Source organism: Plecotus auritus (genome assembly GCF_963455305.1).
Source record: "Plecotus auritus genome assembly, chromosome: 9".
NCBI lineage: Eukaryota > Metazoa > Chordata > Mammalia > Chiroptera > Vespertilionidae > Plecotus > Plecotus auritus.
In genome coordinates, this window is record NC_137783.1 from 92,009,933 (window position 1) to 92,023,286 (window position 13,354).

The window sequence follows — 13,354 nt, forward strand, 5'->3', positions numbered from 1 at the left end:
ATGAGCAGTGTGACTCGGAATAAACCGCTGCACTTCCCTAGCCTCATTTCTTCACCTGCAAACTGAGGATGACAGCATTCCTTCTTTCAGGGTGTCAGGAGGATGAACTCTTCTTGTCCGGCCCCTGTCACACACCCGCTGTTGAAATAAACTCTCCCCACATCACACTTGAAGACCGAATAGTATCCCTCTGTGTGGATGCATTTTACCTAGCAGAGTGAAACCCCGTGGGACCCCAGGCTGGCCTCACCTCTCGGCTGCGGCGGTGGCTGCGGCGTTCATGGCAAAGTGCCGGATGGTGCTCTCCTCCAGATACTTCTGCTCCCACTTGGTCATGTCGGCCTCCAGGGCCAGGATCCGCTCCTCCTTCTCCCTCACAAGTTCCATAAGGGCTGGGGCATTGTATTCCAGCGTGCTGGCTGGCGGGCCGTTTCCATGTTTCTAGAGAAGCAGAGGGAGAACATCTTGATGCGAAACGGGGGCTATAAAGCAGACCACACTAACCGTGTCTCCAGAGTTGCCCGCATGGAGCACACAGAGTTTACCCAGATCCACACACGTTCACACACGTTACCATCCCACTCTCGCTCCCTCTCCAGGAGGGATGACCAACCTTAGCAGATCCTAACACCAAGCTACCTCACCTACCAAATTCCTGTCTCGATGAATTGTCATGGAACTTTATCGTATGAATAGACAATATTATCCCAATTTTACAGAGGAGAAAACTAAGCTTCAGAGAGGTTAAATGAACTGTTCCATGTCTCTGAGCTACAGCAGGGTCAGTATTCAAACCCACGTCTGTCGGTCCATACGGTTCTGCATGACAAGAAGTGGCTTGTCCAACACCCTGCAGTTCATTTATACCAAAAGCAAGAGCAGTAACTAAGTCTTGGCTTCCTGGTCTGGGGCACCTTCTCCTGAGTGCTCAGAAGTGATTCCAGGTGTTTGTCTTCCCCGAGGCCGGGAGATAAAATGGAAAGGCCAGGGACTGGGAGTGAGAAGCCCTGACACGCGTGCTCTCCCGGCTGCAAAGCTCTCGTCTGGGAAACAAATGAATACCTGCCCCACTTAGAGGCCTGAGAGTCAAAAAAGATAATGCATATGAAAGCATTTAATAAACTTTAAAGGGCTAGCCAAAGTAAAGAGCTTCCAGAAAGTCTGTAATGCAAGCTCAGCCCGTTCTTTTCACCCGGGCCTGTAAGACAAGGAATAAAGCGGATGTCTTATCTGGACTGCTCACAGAGGAAAATATTCACATTTCAGATTTTTCCCCTTTTAACTCAGGCATCCTATTTCCTCTCAACAGCACGACTTGGAGGACGATGGGGTTTGAGGAGGTTCTGACTTCAGGGAGAATGACTTCATCCCAGCTATTCTATGCCCCCTCCGGTTTCCCAGGGGTCACAGATTGTAAATGCAGAGCTGGTTGCAAGGTCAGAGGCACTCGGAACCACACACAAGCTCGAGCTGCCCTGATGGAGTCTCATCCTGCCAGAGAAAAAAGAGCAATGGGCCCACGGGCTTTTGTAAACCATATGTTTGTATTCAATTTTTTAAAGCTACAAATACCAATTATTCTAGGATCTTGGCCAGTGGCTAACATTTAGTCAGGAACAGAGCGAAGGCATGCACCTGTCCTCATCCACCTGTACAGGGAGTCACGGACTCCCATAGCCAGCACCTGGCCTCAGGCAGGAGGACATCAGGTCCAGCAAAACAAGAGCTCCCTTGCTCTCAGAAACGGTCCAAGAAAAGGATCGCACAGCCTCACTAAACTGGTCAATTTCTCTCTGAATCCTCAGGTTCCCATCTCAGCTGGCTGATTCATTTTGACCTCACATGAGATCATGGCAAGTCTGCATAGAGCACCTGATTCAGATCATGAAGAGTTATTAAAATAAAAGCATGAGTTTCAACACTCAAGCATAGCACAGTCTAACAGGCAAGCATGCCAGCCAGGAAAACGGGCCGATGGTCAGGCAGGCCAGCTTCTGCTGCCCATTCAGTTGACCAACAAATATTTACTGAGCACGTACACCATGTGCTGGGATACCACAGTAAACACATTTCTGTCACCTTTCCCAGTGGGACTGGAAAAGCTGGAGTAAGGGAGGAATCCGGGAGAGGGTGCCAGGATGCCCCAGGCCTTGCACATACTCTGAAGGTCATGATGATAAAACAGCAATGATAGCTATTCTTTCTTAATGAGTTGCCCAGTGCCGGGCACTGTGCGGATTTTCTTATCTGAGGTTATACGTGTAAGATCAGCATAATGTATTTGCTCCATTTTAGAGACAAGGAAGTTGAGGCTCAGAAAGCTCACTTACCCAAGGGCTCTTTCCTAATAGGAGGAGCAGGCAGGAGTCATCCACCTTGGTCAGTCTAAGCCTGGAGTCATCCTTTGAATCAATTCACGACTCCATGCCGCTCTGTCCCCTCCAGTCTACCCACTGTCGGGAAGGTTCCAGGGCACCTCGCAAGATTAACTGCAACTCACGTGGGGGCTGTGTGTTGTTAAGGATGTGGGTGGAGAAGTTTGGCTGTGTCCTGGCATCAGTCTAAGAGCAGAGTCCCTGTGTGGGTCTTGATTTAATAAGTTCTCTGAGCTACTCTCTCAACGGTCCCTTCAGAATAACGCCCTATGGAGAGTGATTTTGTTGAGGGGGGATATGACCAGGAGCTCTGTTACCATGTGACCTCAGTGTGACCTTCCTACAAGGGTCAGATAAATGCCTCTGCAGCATAGGAGTGAGGAGCGGGGTGCCGGTGGGCTGGCCACGTCCCAGGCAAGCATATGCATGAGCCACTGCAGAGTGAATGAGGAGGAAGCTGATCAGCGAGGCCCCTGGGTACCTTTCCCAGAAAGGTCAAGTTCCTCGGGGGACCCCAGGCTCTGGAATAGACTAGAGTGGACTCCAGGAATCCCTGCTGAGGGCCAGTAGGCCTGCACTCACCACACTGTCCATAGGCTCCAGGTAGGAGCCTGACCAAATTTTATAGTATACTAGAGGCCCAGTGCATGAATTTGTGCATGGTTGGGGTCCGGCCCACCCGGATGGGGGATGACTGGGCTGGGCTGGCCGGGGGAGGGGCCATGGGCAGTTGGCTGGCCGGCCCCACCCCTGGTTGAACTTCCTGTTGAACTCCTGGTCAATTTGCATATTAGCCTTTTATTATATAGGATACCACATGGAACTAGCTAGAAAATCAAGGTTTTGGGGTGAATTTATTTGTAATAAAATTTTTATCTTTTTTGGTTATAGAATAATGTATGCTCACTGACAAAATGATAGAATAAAGAGGTATTAAAGGAAAACATAAAAAATATTACTCATCTTTTTAATGAGTAGGCAAAACAACAAGGACATTCCTAAGTGTCTTTCATATCATAGGAGATGGATTAACACGCTCATTTAAAAAAAACAACACTGATATTATTTTTAAAAAGATGCCGAGATAAAGTTTTGTTTAGCTCTAAAGATCATCTCCCCTCTTTTTGATTTCATGTCAGCCATAACCAGCAGAGGGGTCTGCTGTCCGCCCACAAAACTAGACCCAAAATGCAAGCCAAGTAATTTCTCTGGAGAGCCTCAATTCTGAAACCTCTGTCCCGCCCAGGTATGCCCAGATCTGCCAGCAGCCTTTAGGCACGACAGGTACCCATTTCTGCCCATCTGAGGAAGCAACGGGCATGAGGGTGCATGGCTCTGAGTGTGCACACTGTGAACAGTCCTCTGTGGCAAGGGATATTTTTCAAATCATTCTAACCTCACTTTTCTCCTTGGTACACAGCAAGGATAATGGGGTTGAGTCTAGCTTCACAGCATCCAAAATAGAAGGTCCCAGGATAAGTCACCTAACCTTAGGGGCTGGGGACACAGTAACTGGAAGCAAACATTCTTTGCAGTGCTGAGTTCTGAGATGTGCCTGTTTTGCCAGCCAAGGGTTCGTGAGACTCACAGGTGCCAGCGCGGTGCCAGCATCCGAGAAGCCGGATCTCCAGTGGGGAGGCTCAGACCTCAGTAACTGACATGGGGAACAGCTGGAGGGTGGCCCCATAGGCCAGGGAAGGCGGCCCAGGGTGGATGGGGCAGCAGTCCAAAGACAGACTCACCCTTCCTTACGAGCCACCAACTAAGCCAAGATGGTGGGCGGCCGGGTGGGTTCCTTAATGTTCTGGGCGATCTCACCGACACCTCCTCCGCCCGCCAAGTACACACGCCCGGGAAACGTGGGCGCCGGCATGAGAAAGGGCGGGGCCGGCCCGAGTGTGCACTTTCAAGCGTTTCCAAGTCTTTCACCCACAACCACTGTGCCCCGTCCAGTAGGTAATTCCACGGAGCCGTTTTGCATTCCCTGGTTCCCAACTGAGGGCACACCCTTCATCGCTGCAGAGAGGGCTTTGCCCACTGCATTGGCTGACGGAGGCGCTCGCTGGAGCCGGGAGTCTGCGGCCTGAAAGGCTCCCAGTCCAGCCACAGGGCCGTCCTGCAGGCTTGTCCCCTGGCCGAGGCGCATGGAGCCAGGCTGGGCCTTTTACTTGAGCTTATTCATAGCTGAGTTACGCTAGCTGCTGCTGCCAGGATAAGATGAGGCAGAGGATCAGGAGCTTACGGCCAATATGACACTCCGGGGATTGATCGCCCTGAACTCCTTCCTCTCCTTTACCTCTGGACATGCACTGATGGTCAGTCCTACTAATCTCACTTCTGCCTGCTCCCCCTGGATTCCCACTGCCACTCCCCCCGATGACACCAACAGCCCTCGGGCCGGCCTCCTCATCGCCATCTGCCCCCCAAGACCCTCCCGACACCACCAGAGCACTCTTTGCCCAGCCCTGTGCACCACGTTCCTCTCCAGCTGAAAAACTCCCATTGTTGGCCCTGTTGTTACAGGACAAAGCCCAGTCCCTCACCGGGACCACATGCCTTCCACTGCTGGCCTCACCTCTCCAGCACCGCACTGGGCGTTCCCCCCACCAGCTGCACCCCGCTGTCCCAAACTGCCTCTCTCCTTGACACATACCCTTCCTCTACTTCTGATGTTCTCCCCAGAACCCCCTAAAAACTCATCTTTCAAAGTCTAACTCAAATGTCCTCCTCTGTGAAGCCGTCTAAAGCCACATTCCCCGATGCCCAGCCGCCTTCTGTGAGGACATCACTCCAGTGAGTGGACTGCCTGTCCTCCACTGGCCGCTGTGTTGGCTCGCTAGGACAGGGAGTTCTCCTTGACCCCGGCATCCCCAGTGCCGAGATCAGAGCCTCGTGTGCATCCTGCCATCTGTTGGCCCCTCCCCCAGCCCCGCACCTGCTGGGTCCTCAGGGCGTCCAGCTCTCGCTCCAGCCAGGTCCGAAGTCTCCGCTCCATCTGCTCCCGCTTCTCACATGCAGACTGCAGCTGGGTCAGCGCCTGCTGCAGCTTCTCCACCTTCTCCACGTAGGCTTGCTTCTCTCGTAACTGAGCAGAGGGAGAAAGGAGCCCAGGATCGGACCAGCGGTTCTCAGCACCGGGGTGGAGGGAGACCGGACCTAAACCACCAGTGCATGTGCCCTCCCACTCCTACCACTCCGGTGAGCTGGCACAGAAAAGGGTTAGACACAGCCGCCAGTTGTACCTCACGCGGCTGGGATGCTTGGAATCGAAGACCCTACTGGGGCACCGGCCTTCAGTTATTGGTACAGCTCTGAGCTCAATCCTTGGTTACTGCTTAGTAATTATAGCATTTGCTGGCATTGGAAATGGGGTTAAGAGTTTTTAATGTTATGAGGAAATGCTTACTCTACAATGTTAACTGAAAAATCCAGAATAAAAAATTATATACAACATTATCACAACTCTGTCTATCTATCTAGGAAGGAAAAAAGACAGAAAGGAACTACTTAAAAGCACTAACCAGCCCTGGTCAGTTTGGCTCATTGGTTAGAGCACCGGCCCGCCGACCAATTTCTGGTCAAGGGCAAGTAACTCAATTGCAGGTTTGATCCCTGACCCCAGTTGAGGGGAGTGCAGGAAGCAACGAATTGATGTGTCTCTCTCACATCGACATTCTCCCTCTCTCTCCTTCTCAATGGAAAAAATATCCTCAGGTGAGGATTAAAATTCAATAAAAAATAAAAAGAAAAGCACTAACCATGTTTATCTGTATGGCTGAATAGACATTTCTCATCTTCTTTATTCTCTTCTGTATATTTCAAATTTTCCATAATAATTATAAATTACTATTATAATAGAGAATTGTGTGTGTGTGTTTATATGCACGTGTGCCCATGTGTATGTCTGATTAAAGATTAAAATTGCTCATTCTAGGTAATTGTGGAGTAACATTCTCCTAAAGGTTTGAGCCTCTACAGACGAGTAGCTGACAGCCCTGAAGAGGCCAGAAGGGCATGAACACCCAACACAACCACTGAGGAGATGGAAATTAAGGTAAAAATGACCTTTGGAAACGTCACATCCAGTATGGACTGATAATTCCGATGAACAATTTCAAATTCTTACCCACAGACTTTGTTTTCTTCCAGCGACAAGTTTGGGCCGTGAGCATGAATCCTAGGCACGTTTCTAACTTTCTGGGAAGTGGCTGGTGTCAAAAATCAGGCCGAGGCACTTACTTATCTGGTCCTGAGTGGGGAGACCAGACGCCATTTCCTGTCATTCTACATCTGGGCGTGCAAATGCCTTGCAGGTGACTCAGATCCTGGGTTTAACCCCTGACTGCACTGGCAAGGGGGAACATGCTGGGATTTAAGAGTTACTGTGAGGGGTGTTCTGACTTAGCAGGCTGCACTGCCTTGAGCTAAAGCTGTATCCTAGCCAGAGCCACTGGAATAAAATGGAGGTGCTTCCGATCTTTCAAGGGGAGTGGCAAAAACAGCAACTTTATTTATTATTATTTTTTAAAATATATTTTTATTGATTTCAGAGAGGAGAGAGAGATAGAAACATCAACGATGAGAGGATTATTGATTGGCTGCCTCCTACACACCCCCTGCTGGGGATAGAGCCCGCAACCTGGGCATGTGCCCTTACTGGGAATTGAACCGTGTGACCTTCTGGTTCCCATAGGTTGATGCTCAACACTGAGCTACACTGGCTTGGCAAAACAGCAACTTTATAACCTTTTTTACACCTGCTCTTGGGATCAATTTTCATATGGCTCTTTTAATTCATTGGGCCTTTGATTGCTTGATTCGATTTAATAGGCACTTGAGGACCTACTAACTGCAGGTTCCTGTTATAGATGACTCATCTGATAAAATATTTTCTGAGTACCATTCATATACCACTTACCACATCCTAGACTGTATGCAATTTCCTAAGTGTGTAGGTACTAGAAGAGCTTTGATCCCTGTTGGGCAGAGTGCACACTGTGTGTCCCCAATGCCTGGAAAAGCACCTGGCATCCAGCAGGTTCTCAATAAATACTTGTTAAGTGAATGAATTAATATTATCCCTAATCAACTGCAAGATTCTCGAAGGCATGGATTGCTCTCGTTTACCTTTGTATCAACCTTAAGCCTAGCAAGGAGTATATTATGATGAAAATGGTTGACAGTAACAATGATTATATCAGCCAACATTTTTAAAGCACCACCATGCCAAGCTTTGTGCTTTATATGTAGTATCTCATTAAACCCTCCCAATAACAGTAAAAGGCACACTCCTTTATTATCTCCATTTAAGAGATGAGGAAACTGAGGACGAACGAGGTCAAGTGACTGCTCAAGGTCGCAGAGCTGACACATCCGCCCTGGGGTCACGAAGCTCACGCCTCATAGTCTGGCCGGAGAGTCCCAGCTCCTAACCATCCTGGGGAGGATGGGAAGCACACACAGGGGCCATCTGGACTAAATAAGGCCCTTTAGAAGAAACCTTAATAAGAACAAGGAGTGCGTCTGGAAGCCAGACACGGACATTTTGGAGAGGCTACACACAATCAAAGACCTTATATGGATACAACGACAAGAAAAGATCCACAATGGAGACCAGAAAGAACCTGTCTCCAAGGACTTCACAGCTTTCACTTTCACAGAAAATTAAAAAAAAAAAAAGATTAAAAATTTATAACTTTCCTTTGTTCCTCACACGGAGAAGGAGCCTCAATAAGTGATTTCAGTTATAAGGATAATAAGGGTCCTGGCCTCAAAGCAGACCCCCTGTCCTTCAGGGCCGAGGCCACTTTCTGGGCACATGTTTTCCTACCCGATGAGTTCCTCCGTGGTGACAAGGAAGATACAGTGGGGCTGCTGCCCTGGGATGGCTCATGCTAGCATTCACACTGTAGTTTCTACACAGGACTTATAGGGTTTAAAAGGCTTCTAATGGACAAGACCCTGGTAGACTTAACCATCTTCCCCTTCAGCTGCTTTAACCTTGAAGTTTGCTGAGACCCTGAGTTACCCGGCATCAGGAGATGTTTCTGAGGAATAGCTTTTTATTTTCAACAACAGCAGCAACAGTTGAACTAATCATGGCACTGTTTTCTGCACGTCGGGCAGCAAGCAAAGTACTCTGCGTAGACCATCTGGGCCATGCGTCCTCCAGACTGGGGGCTTCTACTGTCCACATGGCTCCTGCCTACCCGGCCTTCTTTTCTGACACTGTCTACAGCCTGAATCCCTTCGCTCGGATCTCAGAAGGGGCCGTTCTACCTCCATAGTCGTGGGATCACACTTTCCTGGATTTGGGGGGTGTGGAGGGGAGGGGTCATTGCAGGCAGAGCCAACTTCTGAAAACTGGAGACAGGCTTGCTGAAGGCCACCCCTGCTCCACCCCACAGAGGACTTTTGCCTTTTTTAATGCAATCAGGAGTCCAAAGACAGAGTATTTTTTTAAAAAAATGTTAGTCTGTTTTCTGTACAGGAACCAGTGGTTTCCAGTCCTCCCACTTATTTCTAGCCCTGAACACATGCCAACCAGCGGGCGGCAGGGGGGTTGCAGGCTGAGGGTGAGCTCTCTGCTGATGGTATTCACGTATGCCTTTCATACTTTGCCTGGCTCTGGGTTGGATCAACTCCGTTTTTATTAATTTTTATTTGGGAATCTCCTACATTCCCCCCTTTTCCTCCACCACAACTCAACTCCTTGGAGTTGGCTCTACTTGAGGGTGCTGGGTTAGAAAATGGAAATGGAGGCCCTCAGGGCTCTGCCCTCCCCCCCCCCCCCCCCCCCGCCCACCCCGGCATCCTCCGCCCCCGGCCAATCCTCCCACCCCGTCTCACCTCCTCTTCCAGCTTGATGACCCTGGCCTGGGCATTGCTCAGGGCCTGGTCCAGGATTTCAATGTGTCTCCGGTGATCCTCGCTTGCAGTCCTCACTGCTGCTAACTCCATTTCTAACTTCTCCTTTTCCTTCAAGAATTCTTTGTCTAGAAGGGAGACAAAAACAAAACTACATCTATCAGAAAAAGTGTTCCCCTCTGGGCTCACTGCCAGCCTACATCTGGCAAAGATTAAAAACAAGAAGCATGGAAAGAGTAGAGGGTCGAATTACTGCTTTTGCTCCCTCTTAATAGCTGTGGTATGTGAGGTAAAGGTTTTCTCAAAAAGCACTGTTAACTCTATAGACACACTCAGTTCCAGAGATGAACCAGTGACCCCACGTTCCCTGTAACTCACTTCTGTACATTTCCTCTAAGGCTGCAAATTAACTTTTTACCTACGATTTCATGTTATGCTTACAACCTCCCCAGTGTCCATCTTCCAAACCAGGGCTAAAGGCCAGGCAACATTAACCACAGCACTAATATTCTCATTCACAGAACAATAAGCCGAGGTCCAGAAGTCTAAGCTCTTGGTCTGAGGCCAGACAGCAGACGGGCGCTCCGAGCCGGGCCTCCCTTCTCTGGCTGGATCCTCTTCCCACAGGACCTGGCCCCACATGTTCCCCTTCTTCTGTTCAGGAGAGAAGAGGGCATTGCTCTGGATTTAGGGAAAGGGCTTTCCTCTCCCTGACGGAGTAGCGGATGGAGATCGTGCCCAGCACGTCCACCCGCCCTCCTGTAGGTGTCCCACCTCCCATCTCACTAAGCGGGCAGGGCTGATGGTGTCACAGGATCAGAATCATTTAGTGAAAACATTTTTCTTGTGGCAAAGCAACACAGTTCATTTTTTAAAATAAGTTAGAATGGTTAGATATGTTTTTTATAATATGGAAAAGCTTGAGTGGACTGAATGTGTAAAACTAAGGGGTTGGTTGAATAACCTACTCTGAGCCCTATCATAGGACAGGATGCCACCATTAAAATTAGTGAATATTAGAAACATGAGGGAAAAAATCCCCATTATTAAAAAAAGGTGGTTACAAGTCCCTATGCACACTACTCCATATTTTTAGAAAGCAGCATATAAGTAAGCAGCAGCAGCAATAGTTAGAAATTGCTTTTATGTGCCCACGCTGGTTATCTCAGTCCTCCTTCAACCCACACTGAAGCACAGGGAACCACAGCCTGCACACGATACCAGCATGTGGCAGGGGCTTCATTCATTCATGATTTCCTGCAATAGTCACACACTAATTTAACAATAGATGTCAACAGTGAGGACTAGCCGTATGGGCACTGAAGCAATAGGAAAAACGCTGTGCTTAACGAGCAGCAAATGTGACAGCAGGACATGAGGAAGAAAAGGACACTTTAAGGCTGCAAATACCCAGTAACAAACACACAGTCTTAGAGCGGGAAGAGATCACAGGAAACATCACCATCCAGTTGCACCCCTTTTGCTTTAAGGGTCAGAAAAAGAAAGCCCAGGAGCGAAGGCCCTTGGCCCGAATGTCCCCACCCACTGGGGCGGGGCCAGGGCCAGAATCCCAGGCCTCTGATGTCCCATGGCAATGAGCTTCCTGCTTGCCTGCACCGCCCTTGCATCGTGAGGTACATCCACAGGATCCACGTGCAATGGGACAGCCTCGGGACTGACAGAAGGAGCGAGCAGCCCTGGAAGCTACTAGTAAGTAGTGGCCATGAACAGTAGCATCCGCTGGAAACAAAATGAGGCCCCAGGGACCCCGCCCAGAACAAAACACTCCTCTTGGGCTCTTTATGCTCCACTGCGATGTCCAGCCACCCCTTTTCCCGCCTTCAGTGGCATTTGAAATGCTGCCTCTGAAACGTCCTTCCCAGTCCGCGGGGAACAGGCTCTGGGCCCCACCATCCACACCCTGAGCAGCCCGGGGACCAGGGCACTTCACTCTTTCTGTGCACAGCCCCTGACATTGGAGCCCCAGCTCCCTGGGCGTGGACATCATTTCAATGGGCATGGTGCCCACTGGCACCCAGAAGTTACTCAGCAGGCAGGCCTGGGAATGAATCACTGGATCTCAGAGCTTCTGCCTGCTTATCAACATCAGCCCAAGAGTTCTCTCTGCTGAAGGCAGCCAAGGACACATTGATTTTGACCAGAAGCAGTAAAATGGTAGACTGAGCCCAAGACTAGAAGCCACAACCAGGGCTTCTTGCAGTTTGCAAATCGATGATCACGATCATTGCTGTGTCACAACCACAGCTGTTTACATTTCTGAATTAACAGATACCACCCCCCTCAACACACGCGGCACACACACACACGTGTGCGCACACGCTCTAGCACTCGCTCTTTCCTTGATCGGCAGTATCGCATTGTGCTCAAGAGTGGACTTTGGCATCAGGAAGAACTGGATTCACATCCCAGGCTCATCACTTGGCAGCTCCGAGATGCAGTATCTGACCTCTCAGAGCCTCAGCTCCCTCATCATCAAATGGGAATGATAACACTATGTCGCAGTGCTGTGGCGACTCTGTGGATGGCGATAGTGCATACAAAGTATGAAAGAACCTAAATATCTAACACTTTATCTGTTTGGGTCATTGTTGATTGATCCCCTGAGTCTAGAACACTGCCTGGCTCAGCAAATGTTGTTGAATGAATAAATGACTTTCTACCATGTGTGAAGTTCATTGCCAACTGTACAATAAATGGCAACTCTTGCTAGATGTTTGTTATTAGGCCTTTGTTACAGAGCAGTCCCCTCCACCTGTGCGGCCATCACACAGCAGATGGCTGGTATAGACCATGGACATCCGGTTGCCTTCTCCGCCCAGGCTGCTGGAACCTCAGTGTCCACTACAGGACAAAGATGTGGGTACTGGATGAAGACTCCGTTAGATCTGGAATGCTTTGTAGCCTCTGGAATTCATGGGTGAAAACACTGTCCGAGTTTGGTGACTTTAGACTTCAGACTGAAGCATGCCACGTAGTATCCCCCGCCCTGGCTCAGAGCCGGTCCACTGACAGGAAGTAATAAAGTTTTAATAAAGTTTTAAAAACAACCATTTGTGTCAACAGTGATAACAATAACTAAACCTGCTCATGTATGTTGAATGACTGTGTTCCAAAATGGTGATATACTATTCCCTTTAGGTTATTATTCCTTTAAGTTTACTGTAAGAGGTAGGCACCGTTATTATTCCCATTTCCAGTTGAGGAAAATGACGCCGAGAAAGGATAACTAACGTGCCCACAGAAGTGATGCTCATCAATGGAGAGCCAGAACGTGCATTCTCACCTAGGCCATGTCACAAGCATGGCTCTAACCGCCTCCCCTGAGCAAGCGCACAGAGATAGAGAATGGCAGGACGGAAGTACAGAAGGGCTCAACTATAACACAGCTCATTATTGCACAGATTTAAGTATGTCATGGGTCATGTCATAATTCTCAACATACAGCAATTACACCCACATGTGTATCCACTTGCAAATATCAATTAATTAAGCATCTACTACGTGGAAACATCACAGAGTCCTGGTTAAAAGCATGGATCCAGAATCCAGCTGCCTGGGTTCAGATCCAGCAACTCTTGGTTTTGTAACTTTGGAAGCAAAAACACTTCTTTGAGCTCCAGTTTCCTTGCTTTTAAAGTGAGGATCACAATAGTACCTACTTCAAAATGCACATAGGAAGTGCCCAGTAGATGTCAACTATCATAATGCTGTGGTTACTGTGGTTGTTCTGAAAAGTGTGATAATTTCTGGGACTACAGGTAAGCAGGACAGCGTTCTGTGCTCATTTGGGTGGGAAGCGAGGCAAGGGCATCGGCACGGGATGCTATGAGAACATACAGGACACCTAACTCAGGCCAGGGGCAGAGGGGGAGGGGGTGTCAAAGCAGGGAGCCCATAAGGTGGACTACCTGTGCCTCTTTCACTCCCTGGAGACTTGGGGCTGAGGTATGTCAGAGCCACTGAAAAGGCATCTCCTGGGAGATGTCAAGGGAGAGTCCCTTGAGTGAAACCACCTTTATCATTAGCTAAGCCCCTTGGGAGGGATCTCAAGAAAGACCAGCCTCACACTGAAGTTTTGGTTGGGCTCCAGT

At 49.1% G+C, this 13,354-nt stretch overlaps 1 protein-coding gene across 2 annotated transcripts in view; it reads right to left on the bottom strand.

The window, feature by feature from the left end:
- Nucleotides 1-13,354, bottom strand: part of AMOTL1 (angiomotin like 1) — a 106,092-nt gene that overhangs the window by 8,609 nt on the left and 84,129 nt on the right. For both annotated transcript variants that reach the window (XM_080688169.1, XM_080688168.1), the window contains exons 7-9: nucleotides 9,225-9,370; nucleotides 5,311-5,460; nucleotides 251-441 (exon numbers count right to left, since the gene is read on the bottom strand). In XM_080688169.1, coding sequence (XP_080544295.1) covers nucleotides 251-441; nucleotides 5,311-5,460; nucleotides 9,225-9,370 — 487 coding nt within the window. The remainder of the gene's footprint in view (nucleotides 1-250; nucleotides 442-5,310; nucleotides 5,461-9,224; nucleotides 9,371-13,354) is intronic.